This window comes from Nothobranchius furzeri, chromosome 14, assembly GCF_043380555.1.
Source record: "Nothobranchius furzeri strain GRZ-AD chromosome 14, NfurGRZ-RIMD1, whole genome shotgun sequence".
Lineage (NCBI taxonomy): Eukaryota > Metazoa > Chordata > Actinopteri > Cyprinodontiformes > Nothobranchiidae > Nothobranchius > Nothobranchius furzeri.
In genome coordinates, this window is record NC_091754.1 from 14,309,605 (window position 1) to 14,324,042 (window position 14,438).

Sequence of the window (14,438 nt, forward strand, 5' to 3'; positions counted from 1 at the left end):
TGGAAATCTTTGGTCGTGTGACAGTACTGTTAACAGCAATATTAATATTAGATATTGATATCTGCCCAGATGTTCATATTGGTGCATCCCTAATAGAATTAAATCATTTTTTTATTTTATTTAACCTTTATTTCACCAGATGAGTCGATTGAGAACTCATTCTCATTTACAATGACGATCTGGCCAAGAGGCAGCGGCAACAGACACATAGTTAGCTTTACATCAAAGAAAAACAGATGAGATCAAAACAAACAAGATAAAATAAGATCAAACAATTAGACATTAAGACAAAGTACTGTTCTCATATTTAATATGGACAAGCAATCAAAACAGACCTAAAACAGTCTTTTAAGTCCTCAGAAACAAGCACATTGATCAGAAAGTATTGATTGCAATGAATTATTGAAGGCAGATAAAGGAATGTAGGTAGTGAGCTTTAGTGATTTTTGCAGCTCATTCCAGTCATTGAGAGCAGCAAACTGGAATGAGGAGCGGCCAAAGGAGGTGCGAGCTTTGGGAATAACCAAAGCTGAAAGTGAAAGTGCTTTACTTAAAGGGTTACTAAGCAGGTTGGCTTGCTTTTAGCAACCACAAATGTTCTGTGGTCATAGCAATATTGAAACTCATCTCCCCGCTGTGCGTTAGTCTTTTTAACACCTTAGTGTACTCGCTGAAATGTCTCCTCAGCCTTCATTTCTTTCTAAAGGAGCGATTAATCACTAAATCAAACAAATCAGCTGTGTTCACAATCTAAAACATGCAGGAAACATGCTGGAAGCAGACTCCAGCTCCACCATGTCAGCTCCACTCCTCCCCACAGCTCCCTCCACCAACAGGGAGTGGCCCGGAAACTCTGAAGTTGCAAGTGTGGTATTCTGGCCACAGGGGATGGTGGGGTCAGAGGGACATTTCATTAACCCTGTAAAGCAGGGGTGTCCAACTCCAGTCCTCGAGGGCCAGTATCCTGCATCTTTTTGTTGTTTCCCTGTTCCAACGCAGTTGATTCACCTGTGCAGCGCTCATCAGGCTCTCCAGAAGCCTGTTAATCACCTGCTGATTGAAATCAGGTGTGTTGATGCAGGGAAAACATTAAAACGTGGGGTGGTGGCCCTCGAGGACTGGAGTTTGACGCCTGTATGGAAAGGGTAAGTTTGGCACATACTGGCTCAAGAAAATGATCTAAAAATATGAAAAAGTTGCATTATGTCTCTTGAAAGTTGGCAAAGATGCAAGAATCCTGTAATCAATAATTTGACACTACAAAAACGCCACGATTACACGCAGCGCTGTGTGTTCATTATTTGGCTCGTACAGCTCTTCTCACTTTACGAAACCATCGAGAACAACAAACATTATTTTTATCTTGTGTCCACTTCCTTCCTACAACTATCAAGTCTTAAAACCAAACACACATAGCTGTGTCGTTAGCATCACCATGGTTACACGGCTGACATTTGAAAAACAACTGGCTTGGAAGGAACAGTTTCTTAGCAACAGCTTATTATCTTAGTTTATTAAAATAAAAGTTGGTGGGTCATGCTCTAAGTCTGAACACTTTGCAGATATATGTTTTATCTAAATAGTGTTTACAGTGTAAACAGGGACTATATTACTGATGAATATTAATGTTTAGCAGTACTTACATATTGTCCTTTACTCAAAGCATCTGATTTAAATACATGTTGATTCAGTTTAAATGTCCTGTGTGTATTTCATGTAGCCTTCTGTGGGGAAAAGTGAAAGCCCCCTCCTCACGAAAAGCCCCACGCTCTCTGGCTTGGTGTCCAACAAGAAAGGAGGACGAAGGCTACGGATTGATTTAAAGAAAGGTGGGAATCACTGGAGTTAACAACAGAGCCTCAGTCACAGCATACAGAACTGCAACCAGCAAATATATCATCCACCTGTACCCAGACTTCCATTTTCCTTTTTGTTTTTAAATAATGTTGCTTGTGAGAATTTAAAAACAGCCAATCAGAATGTTTAGTCTGCTCACTGGTCTGATGCGTGCTTCATCAGTTCATCTGAACTCGTTCCTATTCCCCTTCTCTGTTCTTTGACTAAGTTGCTTCTCCCTCTCCTCAATCTTCCTTATCCATTCTCTTCAGGGTCTATTAAGTCTTTATTGATCTGTTCATTTCTGCTGATATGAATTCATACCGGACCAAAGTGCTGACTTGGCGCTGCTAAAGAGACCAGACTTAATGAGGTCTATAAAACACAACCTCTCCCTCCGTCTCTGTGCGTATGGGCCTTTTTGTACTCACACACACACACACACACACACACACACACACACACACACACACACACACACAGACACACACACACACACACACACACACACACACACACACACACACACACACGAGTATGAGCGCTGTATACAGAATTATGTGTGCACATATTTTCTCTGATGAAGCTTTTCGTCTTCGTCTCTCTTTTTTCCGGAACATTCACTCCCTGCTTCCATCATTTAGCAATCATTCCACTCGTTCTCTCTTTCCCTCGTTTTCCTGGTTTTGCCCTTTGAGCTGCCCCTGAGCTCCGACTTTAAATTCCTTTTTACCTTTAAATGTGCAGATATTTTAGCTGTAACTGTTGCTAAAGAGTTGAGACTAGCTCACTGTGTGCGAGTGTGTGTTTGCAGGAAGCTGGAATCCAGTCAAACATAAATGCAGCGTTTTAGAATAAACAGTTCTGCTTTTTGCTTGTGTTTGTTTATGTGCGTCCAGGTTCAGAAGGTCTTGGGTTTACCGTGGTAACCAGAGATTCTTCAGTGCATGGTCCAGGCCCTATTCTGGTCAAAAACATTCTGCCACGTGGAGCTGCTGTCAAGGATGGTCGACTTCAGTCGGGAGACCGCATCCTAGAGGTGCAGGACTACTATTCTTGAGATTGTTTAGTAAAAATTAAAAAAATGCAGTTGGTGTTTTATGTGTGTGTGTGTGTTGTCTGTGTGTGCGTAGGTAAATGGTGTGGATATCACAGGGGTGGGCCAGGAGGAGTTGGTGTGCATGCTCCGCAGCACTCGTCAAGGAGAGACTGTGTCTCTGGTGGTCTTAAGACAGGAAGACATGTTCCTCCCCAGAGAAATGGTAAGAACAACATGGAACTGAGAGTCAACAAAGCAAGAGCTTCTCATAGGTGGGGAAGTCATTGTTCATGTTGGGAAACTTCTTATTAATTCAAAGCTATTTTGGTAAAATTGCATCCCAGTTGAGATGATGATCGGCTCAGGAAATTCCTTTTGACCTTAACTTCAATTGTCAAGCATTGGTCAAATTGACCCGAAAGCACACTCTTCTGTGTGTTTTTTAACAAGATTCTTTTCTGACTAATCCAGCAAACACGGTAAAGGTTTAAAAGATGTTTTATGCAAGTGTTCCCTTGATGCTTTGTGCTGAATTTCACCTCAGCTGTTCTCAATAAACACATTTTATCTTCACTGATTCCTATTTTTCCTGCTTTTTTACATAGATGAAGTCTTCAGTGGTACATCCTTTCTATTACAACTGTTTTCTGACTTTACATGATTAACAATAGCGCATGTACTAATTGCCTTATGTTGTTGTTATTTTCCAAAATTCTGCTTCATACAGAAGTTAGTTTTTACCACAATAAAATTCTGTTTTTATCTGCTTCGAAATGTCGTCCTCTTTTCTGTGTCTTAGGCCTAGTCCACACGTAGCCGGGTTTTTTTAAAAACGAATATCCGCCCCTCCAAAAACTTGCATCCACACCACCTCGTTTAAAAAAAAAAACTCTGTCCACATGTACCCGGATAAATACGTTGTTAAGGACATGCCAGACCTGTAGGCAGCAGTACTTCCCCCGTTCTTAACCTCGTCCTTCGTCTGTGGTCTTCCGCAAGGAGCAGTAATTCCGCTTGCAAAAACAAACAAGCAGAAAGCGCTTGGACAGTTGATAAAGCGAGCGCAGCTCTGAGGGCATCCATGCTGTCGGCTAGTGTAAACACAGGTCGCACACGTGATGTCAGCATTTTTTGTCGTGGAAAGTGACGTTGCGGACCTTAAAACTCCGGTTTTGTCCGTCCACACGCAGACACCCAAAACGGAGAAAACACAGATCTTCACTTTGGCCGGAGTTTTTAAAAAGATCCGTTTTCGTGTGAAAAAACTCCGTTTTCGTGTGGATTTCAGGCCAAAACGTAGAAAAATATCTACGTTTTGGCAGATCCCCGGCTACGTGTGGACAGGACCTTAGTTTTATTGAAATTTGGCTTGTCTTTCTTTCATGTATCTACACTTGCATAAAATAATAAAGAATAAGAGGCCATATTTATGCTTTAGAGCAGTGGTTCCCAAACTTATTTAGCCGCGCACCCCTTTCTATGTCCCGACCATGTATATATATATATATATATATATATATATCAGATGTCAAGCTGAACAGACAGGGTTAAAAAAAATTCCCCATCACTTTCATTTTTTTAAATAGTGATTAATAAACATTCGATACCATTACAATTTCCTTTGATTTCATTTTAAATAAATATTTAGAGTGCCCAGGTAGCACATCAACAATGCAATTTAACGGTTTTCTTAAAGTAGGAACGTTTAACCTGTGCGGCCAGAGCGCTCTCCTTCCTTCTGCTCTGCATAAACCTGAGCTGATCACCTACTTGTGTGTAATCAAATGTCAAAAGGGGACAAGATATAGCCATGAGGTTCACTTTTACCTCAGACCGACTTATTGCTGTTTTATGGAGTGGCTGAATCTGCGATCCGCTGCCACGCGGACTGGAATAACAAATGCTGCAGTAACAGGACTTGTGGTCAGGTTCATGAGGAGTCACTGGCTGGAGCGGACCCGACTCATCCCAGAAGCTAATATCTTAATTTGACCTTGAATGAAAAATAGCCTCTTAAAAGTTTTTATCACGGTGGAGGCAGCGTTCATTTCTGCCTTCAGTCTGACGGCTCGCCGGAGTTAAAGCAGCATGCGCGCTTATTGAATCTGTGTGTGTGTATGCGCGCGGCACCGCCGCTCAAGTCACCGCGTCTCGTTATTGGCGCTATTTAAACCAGTGTTGTAAAATGACTTCTGCCCAGCCCAGATGTGCTCACTTGTGCACCCGTGAGCCGTGGTTCCGCTGGAACGCGTCTGACCTCTGACAGACGCACTCTGAACTTCAGATCTTCAGCGCGCTGTTAATAGTCTGAATGGGAATCATTTCTTGTTATTTAGTTACATCCACAATGTTCTGTGTGTGAGGCTTACAATGTCAGAACACCTGCATGAGACAGGTGTTAATTACAATCTGCCAGAATGACTCGCCACCTTCAGATTGCTCCAACACCGTTAAAAATGATCAAATACGGAACATGTCGGCGTGCGCAGGCCAGAGTGCTGAAGCTCGGCGCATTGTTATTATGAAGCTAGGGCACATGCGGAGGACACACACGCAAAAATATACTTGTTTTCAATTACATTTATTGGGCTCACTTTTTCTCAGGCCCACCTACAAATGAGTTTCTACGATAATGGTGACATATGACAGACTTCTCTGAGCTCCGCAGCCATTACACTTTTCACCTCGCGCACCCCCTAGCGGCAGCTCGCGCACCCCCTAGCGGCAGCTCGCGCGCACCACACTTTGGGAATCCCTGCTTTAGAGGAATGGTTTTTGTCCATTTCCCTACCCATTTCCTACGTCTGGCTGTGTCTTATTCTCTTTTATGTTGCAACTCTTCCCTTTGTGTCTCTTTCCTCTCTCGTCGACTGACGTTTCCCCAGCCAGTGCCAGGCTGCCTCAATCCAACGTGTTCCCGTGTCCCTCAGCACCTTAACAAATTCTGTTTCTGCAGACGGGAAGTGGGAAAGGTGGTGGATGTGTCTGCATGCGTTAACATTTAGGATATTAGATATTAGATTTCAGTCTTTACACACGTCTGAACTTCTATGATGTCTTCAGTGCAAGTGCCAATGAAACATTCTTTAATAAAAATTGTATTCTGACTTAAGCAAAACATTTTTAAAGCATGCCTTTAGCGTGCAAACCACTAATGGTTTAGACTACACCCAGTCAGGAAGTATGACTCCCATCCATGCTATGTTATTCCTTTTGAAGCTCTTGCAGAATAAAATGACTTTTGTTCCTTTTGCATACAAAAAATCACAATGTGTCCCACAGGTAAAGTGGTGTTCTGAGTTCCACTCGTCTATTTTAAAAACGCTGCCTGAATCACCCTAAGATCCAAGGGCACTGCTCTTATCTGTTCTCATGTTGGCTCATATGCTCGTGGCAAGGTGCCAAAGCATTCATGAACATTTGGAACATTTAGCTTGCTCAGGGCTTTTACTATGTGGGATTAATCCTTTTATGTGATTATATTTAGTAAGAAGAGCTATTTTTCATTGGCGTTGGTATTTAACTTTGACACAAATCCTTTAGTTTTTAAGATACTTTATTAAGTAGGAAAGGTTTATTTGTATTGCACCTATCACAGATAAGATCACAAAGTTTTCACGAAGACATAAAGATTAAAACACGATTAAAAGATAATTAATAACAATTGATTAAAGATCATTAAAACAAAAAAATTCATAAAAAGAAAAGATTGTTAAAAACAAGAAACAAGTCATGAAACAAATGAATAAAGATCATTAAAAAGAAAAAAAAGGAATGAAGTGATAAAGTTAAATTAACAATAAGTAAAGATCCTTAAAAATGATAAAAACATTAAAGATCATTAAAACAAAAAAGGAAAAAATATTAAAGCTCATTAAAAATAAAGAGTTTTTAAAAATTGGCATTTATGTGAAAAAAAATTTGTAACAACTACTAAATTTGAACCTGGTTACTCATCTTTGGACCTATTAGACATTTACATGAATAAAGTAACATTTTTCAACAGAATGAGGAGAAAAACTTTATTTGTGCCATATTTGTTTTTAGAAACAAATCCAAAGCAGAAAGGAAAGTTGTGTATCATTTAGAATTTTAATGTTGTTTCTGAGTTGCCGTTTCTGTTTATTACAAATAACAAAACAGTTCAGAGAATTTCCTAAAAGGTTCCAAAGTAAAGTTTTATATGATTTTCTGCTTTCTTGGCAGTTATGGCTGTAAGTTTGTGTTTATATGGGGAAACAGAAGAAAAATGATGAGAAAATGATGAAATGATCTTGGTTATCTCCTCCTCCCCCTCTTCCGTTGCCTCTTTTTAGCCTACCATCTGGTGTTGTCTGCTAATGTGTGTGTGTGTGTGTGTGTGTGTTCGCTGCAGAACAAAGACATTACACCACCTCTACATGCACACAGGCTCATACTTGGTTGCTCTTCCGTGACTTACAACATATTCATACGCAACCCAGAACATAGTATGACTACATCCTGCTGTGTCTGCTCCCTGATACACAAACGCATCACACACTCAGTTACTCAGTGTGAGACATGTTTTTTTCTTCTAGTGGTTTTCTTTATGCAGGAGTGAAGTTTTGAACCTGATGTTTGAGACGAAGCTGCTCTTTTCTGCTCTCAGATAGTTCAAACATGCGTTTCCAGTTTGCTCCTTTCATCCTTTTATTTCCTTTGTTTTATATCCAGACGTGGCTGCCTTTACGTACACTACGCATAGGAAAGTGGTGTGTTAAATAATGAATAATAATGATTAAATATTTATACATTTTAATAAATCAACAATAGATTGAGTTTGTGTGTAATTGTTAATGTGAAGTGTGATTCCATTGTGGAGTCCATGCCAGCCAGACTGGAGGTCTCCTTGTTTGTTTCAGTGAAAGAGGTCTTTTATTGCCTGATGTTCTTCACAAAAACAATTAATAGCTTTAAATTAGTAAAACGTAAGCAACTGGTGGCAGGGCGAGCTTGAAACAAAACACCATCAAACTGTTTCTGTTTTTCAGATTGTAGCTCATCCATCACTTCAGCAGCCATTCGGTGCTCTGGTGCTCTTCTTCCTCTCACTCAGTCTGTTGTGTGTGTGTGTGTGTGTGTGTGTGTGTGTGTGTGTGTGTGTGTGTGTGTGTGTGTGTCTTTCTGTGAGTGCGCATGCATCTTACTGATATTGTCACCAGTGTGACCTTACAGAGTCACTACAGTAGATCCCCCATCTGTTACACCACTCAGAACCCTGTTTACACACACACACACACACACACACACACACACACACACACACACACACACACACACACACACACACACACACACACACACACTCCTTGGCAGCTTGGTGTCTCTGCCATCATCCCAGTGGAGAGCAGTCAGAAGGGTATCACGTCTCTCTTCTCTGCTTTTCCAACTATTCTCACATCTGCTGCTTATAAAGATCTTTCACTTCCTTTTTCCTGTTATTGTCCAACATTGGTGTTACTAATGATCACGAATGTCAGGCTTGGCTCAACAACAGAAATCAACAGGAGCACAAACACTGTAGTGCTCTTGCCGACAAAGTATTTGCTTTGCTTTTGCACGTGCCAATGTTTTTGTTTGAAGACACAATTCTTACACAAAGGAAGATACATCCCACACTCCATGTGCTAAATACAAAACTGCTTCAATCGGCAAAGACTCTAAAGATGTGCACTGAAGGGAAAGGGTTTACTCAAGTCAGCATCATGATATGTTGAGCAGTTCACCTCGATGATGATAAATAAACATCAGTCAATGGAAATCAGCCATTCTAACACAATAGGTCTTAATGACATCAATGACTCATCATAGGGTAGGGAGGGGGGTAGTCATAGGAAGTTTCATCATGTTTAAAAAAAAAGGCAGACAGCTACAGCAGCTGTAGCTACATCATAGCTCATCCCCACCAGTGTGTGAATGTGTGAATGACTGATTGTGTTGTAAAGCACCTGGGGGGGGGGGGGGGGGGGGGGGGGGTCCAGGACTCTAGAAAGCGCTATACCAAATACAGGCCATTACAGTTCATAAGCACGACTCCCAAATTCAAATCAGAATTAGAAAAGCACAATCCAGTCTGGAGCTTAGCATCTTAAAGGAACATGATCACTGGCAACACATCATTTCATGTTTTTAAATGTTGGTATATCGGCCATCTATAATGCAAAGGTATAGTCCAAAGTGTCAGGTTTCATTTCTATGACTATTTTGCTAAGCACAGCCTCTTCCACACATTATCAGTCTAAACCAGGGGTGTCAAACTCATTTTAGCTCAGGGGCCACATTGAGGGAAATCTAGTCCCAAGTGGGCTGGACCGGTAAATTAAAAACAACTTCAGATTGTTTCCTTTGTTTTAATACAATCAATATAAAACAAAGCTGGAGTCTGAGGACAGTGTAGTACAAGTACAACACCTGAAGTGTACTTGAAAATTTGAAGAAAAAAAATCAACAAATTAAAAAAACATTCCTTAGTGATTCAAAGAGCTTACTGATCACATGGCTAGATCAGTTTCATGCAGCACTTAAAGTATATTCGACTCATTTTACTTTACATCTTTTAGCTTTCACCAGCACATCAATATCAGAAGTCACATCCTGAGTGGCGGCCAACTTCAGGATGTGATTCAAGTTCTTGTGTGAGCCTTGAGTGCAGCTTTGTTTTATTTATACTCATTACAGAGAAAACTTGCTCACAAAGATACGTTTATTTTCACTCTACATTGTAAAGTATGAAAATAAAGTTTACACACCCATCTCGCGGGCCGGATTTAACCGATCTGGCCCGCGGGCCGGATATTTGACACCCCTGGTCTAAACATTAAAATGCACACGGTGTCAGTGGATGTTTCCACAAGTTTGTGTCTCTCAGTGCAAAGCAAAGAATGTGTTTAGGTACGCCCCTTGTGTTATTCAGCTAACCACATTTACATTCATTATTCTTCTTTTCCCATTGCGATCTGGTTTTTCTATACGTCTCTTCCTCTCTTTGCCTCACACTTCATTTCTCCTGTAGAGGTGATGTAGGTGAAGTCGTTGAGTGTTCTCGCTCATTTTCACATAATGCGTCTTTCCATCACTCTCTCCCTCGCGTTCTCCAGCTCCGTTTAATAAAACTCACTCACCAACTGAGCTGTCTTTTTGATAGCGTGTCCTCCTGTTGATCCATCATTGTGGCAACCCATTTAAATGTTAAACGACCTGCATGGGAAGGTTCCTCTATGCAAACGGCTTTTTCTGTCTCTGGGTGGATTTGATGAAGTTAATGTAGCAAAGAATCAAACACCTTTTATAACCGCAAATGGAAACCAACACATAGAGGCTCGTTGCAGGCTTTTTTTTTAAAGCACCAGACATAAATGTCAATCTTTCACAGCAATAAGGCTAAGATGATATAAAAGTGATGCACTGCCCTGTGAAGGAATGAGTTTAAACCAAGTTCTGCTATCATGAAAAGCAACACAGACCTTTTAGGTTTGGTATTACATGATCGTGAAGTTGTGCTGATTTATTATTAGGAAGTTTCACTTGCATTTGCTTATTTATGTCTGATTAAATAAAAAAAAACTGAACATTTCTGACCCTTGTCTGAAAAATGCTGATTCAAACTGTTAGACATTGAAACACCCATCCTCTAATTTACATTTACTCTGGCATTAATTCCCCATTGTGCTGAATCTAAGGAAATTAAATCATAACTCTAGAAGGAAGGTGAATAAGATAACACGAAACATAGGAGTGGCTGGAAGCTCACATTGTTCCTAAATGAGGTCTGAGGAAAAATAAATTCTATTGTGATCATGAGTTGCCAATATTTCTCTAACCAAGGGTTTATAAGTTGTTTCCAAGGTCAGGGAGCTTCCTATCAGGTCTGGACAGTCAGTTTGATGGGGAGAGTATTTTTTATCCAGCAGGGAAAACAGTTTTCTGCAGAGCAGAGGACTTTGTGTCGGCTTAACGCTGTTAAACCTACAATCCCTTCAGACAGACAGAGTCTAAACCGAACGCTGCTGACTCGCATGCACACACACACACACTGATAGCAACACACAACCACAGAATGTGAAGCCAATATAAATACTGCATCCAAATAATTTTTGATGGTAACCGGAAAACTTACATACACTTTTGCATTCATTATAAGAGACTATCTGGATACCATGGTATTTTTTTGTGATATTATTTTTGTTTTTGTAATTTTAAGGATTTTTCTATTGGAATGTTAGTTATATTTCTAAATGTTCTCTATTTTATTTTCTCATTCAATATGTGATTCATTTTTTTAAAAAGTTCAAATATCTCATTTAAGGATAATAAAATCCATGACAGGTGTTTTAATTTATTGATTTTTTTGGCTTTTAAACCTTGTCTTAACATTTCAAAAAAAAATTTCAAATGACATTTCAGAAAGTTATGAAATGTTTGAAACACGAAAGGTGCTATGCGGGTAAAACATTAAAAATGAACATTAAAAAAATAAAGTCTCACTGTTATAATAATTCTATAAGATATATTTCAAGAAAAAACACATAAAAGAGGTATGATCATTAAGCCCATGTTGCTTTAAACCACAGGTGCCAAAGTCAGAAACTATTAAGACTGGCCTGCCAACGCATGTCACTAATACTACCAATCCCAGAATGCTTTGCTGCATTAACGCATCTGTCGAGACAGTAAAGCACCCCCTCCTTTAGTGTTGATGGTCAATTCTACCATAACGCTATCAGTATCAGTGAAAAAAAGGAGAAAGTGAAACAAAAAAACTTATCTCGAGAATCAAATGTTAGGGTTGGGGGACCTGGCTTGGCTTGGTGTCCTAAAGGAGAAAACATGTTGGGATCCACTAATCTAGAGTTCTCTTCAGGGAACCTTGGCTCTTCTTGGTAAAACATTTCAAATTGTATGATTACAAATATTTCTACCGTTTAAACCAGTTCTAGAGTTTCTAACAGTTTTACACTTATTTTAATTTCTTTACTTAATCAAACAAAAAAGTCTTTTTTGACCAAAAATCTTGCAGCAGTGCTTGGGTCTCCCACTGAGCTTCAAACACCTTTTCACCTTGTAGGATCTTTTGCTTATTTAACTTTACAGTATTTTGCCTGTAACTTATTCTCAGACTCAGTCATTACTGCCACACATCTACCTTTGTAATCTGCTGTCACTGTCTTTGTTGGTCCCTTTTTACCTCTACAATGTGTCTTTGGTACTTATTTTTCTGTCAGGTTTACAATGTTTCTCTTTTATACCCCTCCCCCCTGCTCTCTCTGCTTTTGTCCTACAGGCTTTCTGTGTTTGCTGAATTCTTCAATTACCTTTCACAAAATGCACAACTTTTATTGATATAGCAAAGCTGGGAGACGGGGAAAATGGCTGTATAAAAGCCCAAATGGCTTTCTTCTCGTTCTTTTTCTCTATACTCGTTTTCTTTGGACCATTTTTTGGCCATTGAGAAATTTTGCTGAAAAGCACCTTGTGGTGCTTTCTCTCAAATGAAAAAGCTTTTAGTTTAGCTTTTGGAGACTATTCAGTTCCAATAAACTGAACTCTGTCTGATAGTTTTCACTCCAGTTTCAGCCATTCTCCACGAATCATCATTTTGTCTCATTCCTCTTGTCTTCTCTGTCCCCCAGAAGGACGACGTGTCTCGTGCGACCTGCATTGTTCCAGAGAGTGGCAAAGAACAGCTGATGTTTGAGATACCCCTCAATGACAGCGGCTCCGCGGGACTCGGCATCAGCCTCAAAGGGAACAAGTCCAGGGAGACGGGGGAGGATCTGGGAATCTTCATCAAATCCATCATACATGGAGGGGCTGCATACAAGGTGACATGATGTTTTCTGTTGCGACCCAGAGTCTAGGAGTAGGATTGTTCCTTTGAGTGCAAGAGGTCCTGAGTGTTTTTTTCTTAGTAACCTTTATTTTAACAGGAAAAGTTCCCATTGGGAGTCCTGGCCAAGACAGCAGCTTTAAAAAAACAGTGCCAAAGAGTAAAAATACAAACATAAAACAAAGTATAACATACATCAAGTACATAACAAAAATTTACAAAACTTAACATAATGTCAACAAGCTTATTTGTAGCACTTTATTTCTCAACATATGTGCATCTGGTACATAAATGATCCTTTTATCCTGACTTTAAAATGAGACATGCTAAATGCATTTTCATCAAAAACTATTTGAGATCATTTGATTTCAAATGTAATGTAACTATGCATGCAGAGGTTGCAGCTTCCATTTGTGACCTATATGACCAGGAGGAACCATATGTAATATAGTTTTAAATAGAAAAATATAGCAGTCTTCCAACCTACGATTATGTAAGTAGGACCAACCCACTATATCATACAAATTACAGTGGTGAGTACGAAAACAAATCCTACTTCTTTTTGAGATACATATATGACATGCATATACAAAATGTCGTCATAATACAGCATTCGCCAAAATTGTATATCCTGGACCAGCCCCCAATTATTACAAACCCAGCTTGTTGGGCCATAACGTAAAGAAAAACAAAAACACCATGTAAAAATTATTCAAATTTAGTGGTAAGTAGCCACAAATACATTTGAAAATCAAAGGTTAAGTAAGGAGATGCAAACTGATCACAAATTAGGCAGTATACTTGTGGGGTGAGCAGAAAGAGAGATCTAAATACAAACACTCCAGGTCTTCAGGTGTTTTACATTACTCCAATCAGCCAGGTGTTCTGGTTAACCACAAATCAACCCGCAGTGTCGTACCATCTTTTTACTTTTTTCAGTAACACAAAAATCACTGTTCAAACATGTTGACATGGTTCAAAAAGTCAGATCAGAACAAAAATGACAAATAAATCACTAAATATACATACATCTCGGAATAGCAGAGGATCTTGTTATGGCTGATTCTATTCCTTGTGTTTCACCATTGACCTTTTATTTTAAAAGATGCACTTAACACAACATAGACTTAAGGCATCAGAGATGAACCAATGGAGTCTTTGGTGAAATGAGCTTTCCACTAGTATTTTTTGGTAAAAATGGAGCTGAGCTAAAATCCAAAGCTCTGGAATTACTGGTCTGTCTACTCTCCAACCCTCGCATATAGAATAGAATAGAATAGACCTTACTAATCCCACAGTGGCTGAAATGCACTTGCAGCAGTACATACACTTAGAGAAAAGGAAGAAGAAAGTAATAAGATTTACAGGTAAACAAACACAGGTAGTAAGCTAGTATCGTAACCTTCAACCACTAAAAACAACAAATAAAAAGTAAACATAAGGGATACAGACATACTAATGTACATCCGATATTGCACAAGTATTGAACACATACTTAATATTGCATTGATGTTATTGTGTAACAGAATAATGCCAGTACCAGTTAAACTGAGGAGTTGGTTATACTCAGTGCAGAGGAGATGAACGAACTACGGTTGCATCTGTTTTACTTCTGGGATGTCTCAGTCTGCTACTGAAGGAGCCGTCCATGGTCTCCACAGTGGAATGCAGTGGGTGGGAGAGATTTTCCAAGATGGAGGTCATCTTCCCCAGCAT

The 14,438-nt window shown here is 39.6% G+C and overlaps 1 protein-coding gene across 4 annotated transcripts in view; it reads left to right on the plus strand.

The window, feature by feature from the left end:
* pard3bb (par-3 family cell polarity regulator beta b) overlaps positions 1-14,438 on the plus strand; it is a 326,214-nt gene that overhangs the window by 137,341 nt on the left and 174,435 nt on the right. For all 4 annotated transcript variants that reach the window (XM_054747065.2, XM_054747066.2, XM_054747067.2 and 1 more), the window contains 4 exons: positions 1,721-1,829; positions 2,736-2,875; positions 2,970-3,098; positions 12,526-12,717. In XM_054747065.2, coding sequence (XP_054603040.1) covers positions 1,721-1,829; positions 2,736-2,875; positions 2,970-3,098; positions 12,526-12,717 — 570 coding nt within the window. The remainder of the gene's footprint in view (positions 1-1,720; positions 1,830-2,735; positions 2,876-2,969; positions 3,099-12,525; positions 12,718-14,438) is intronic.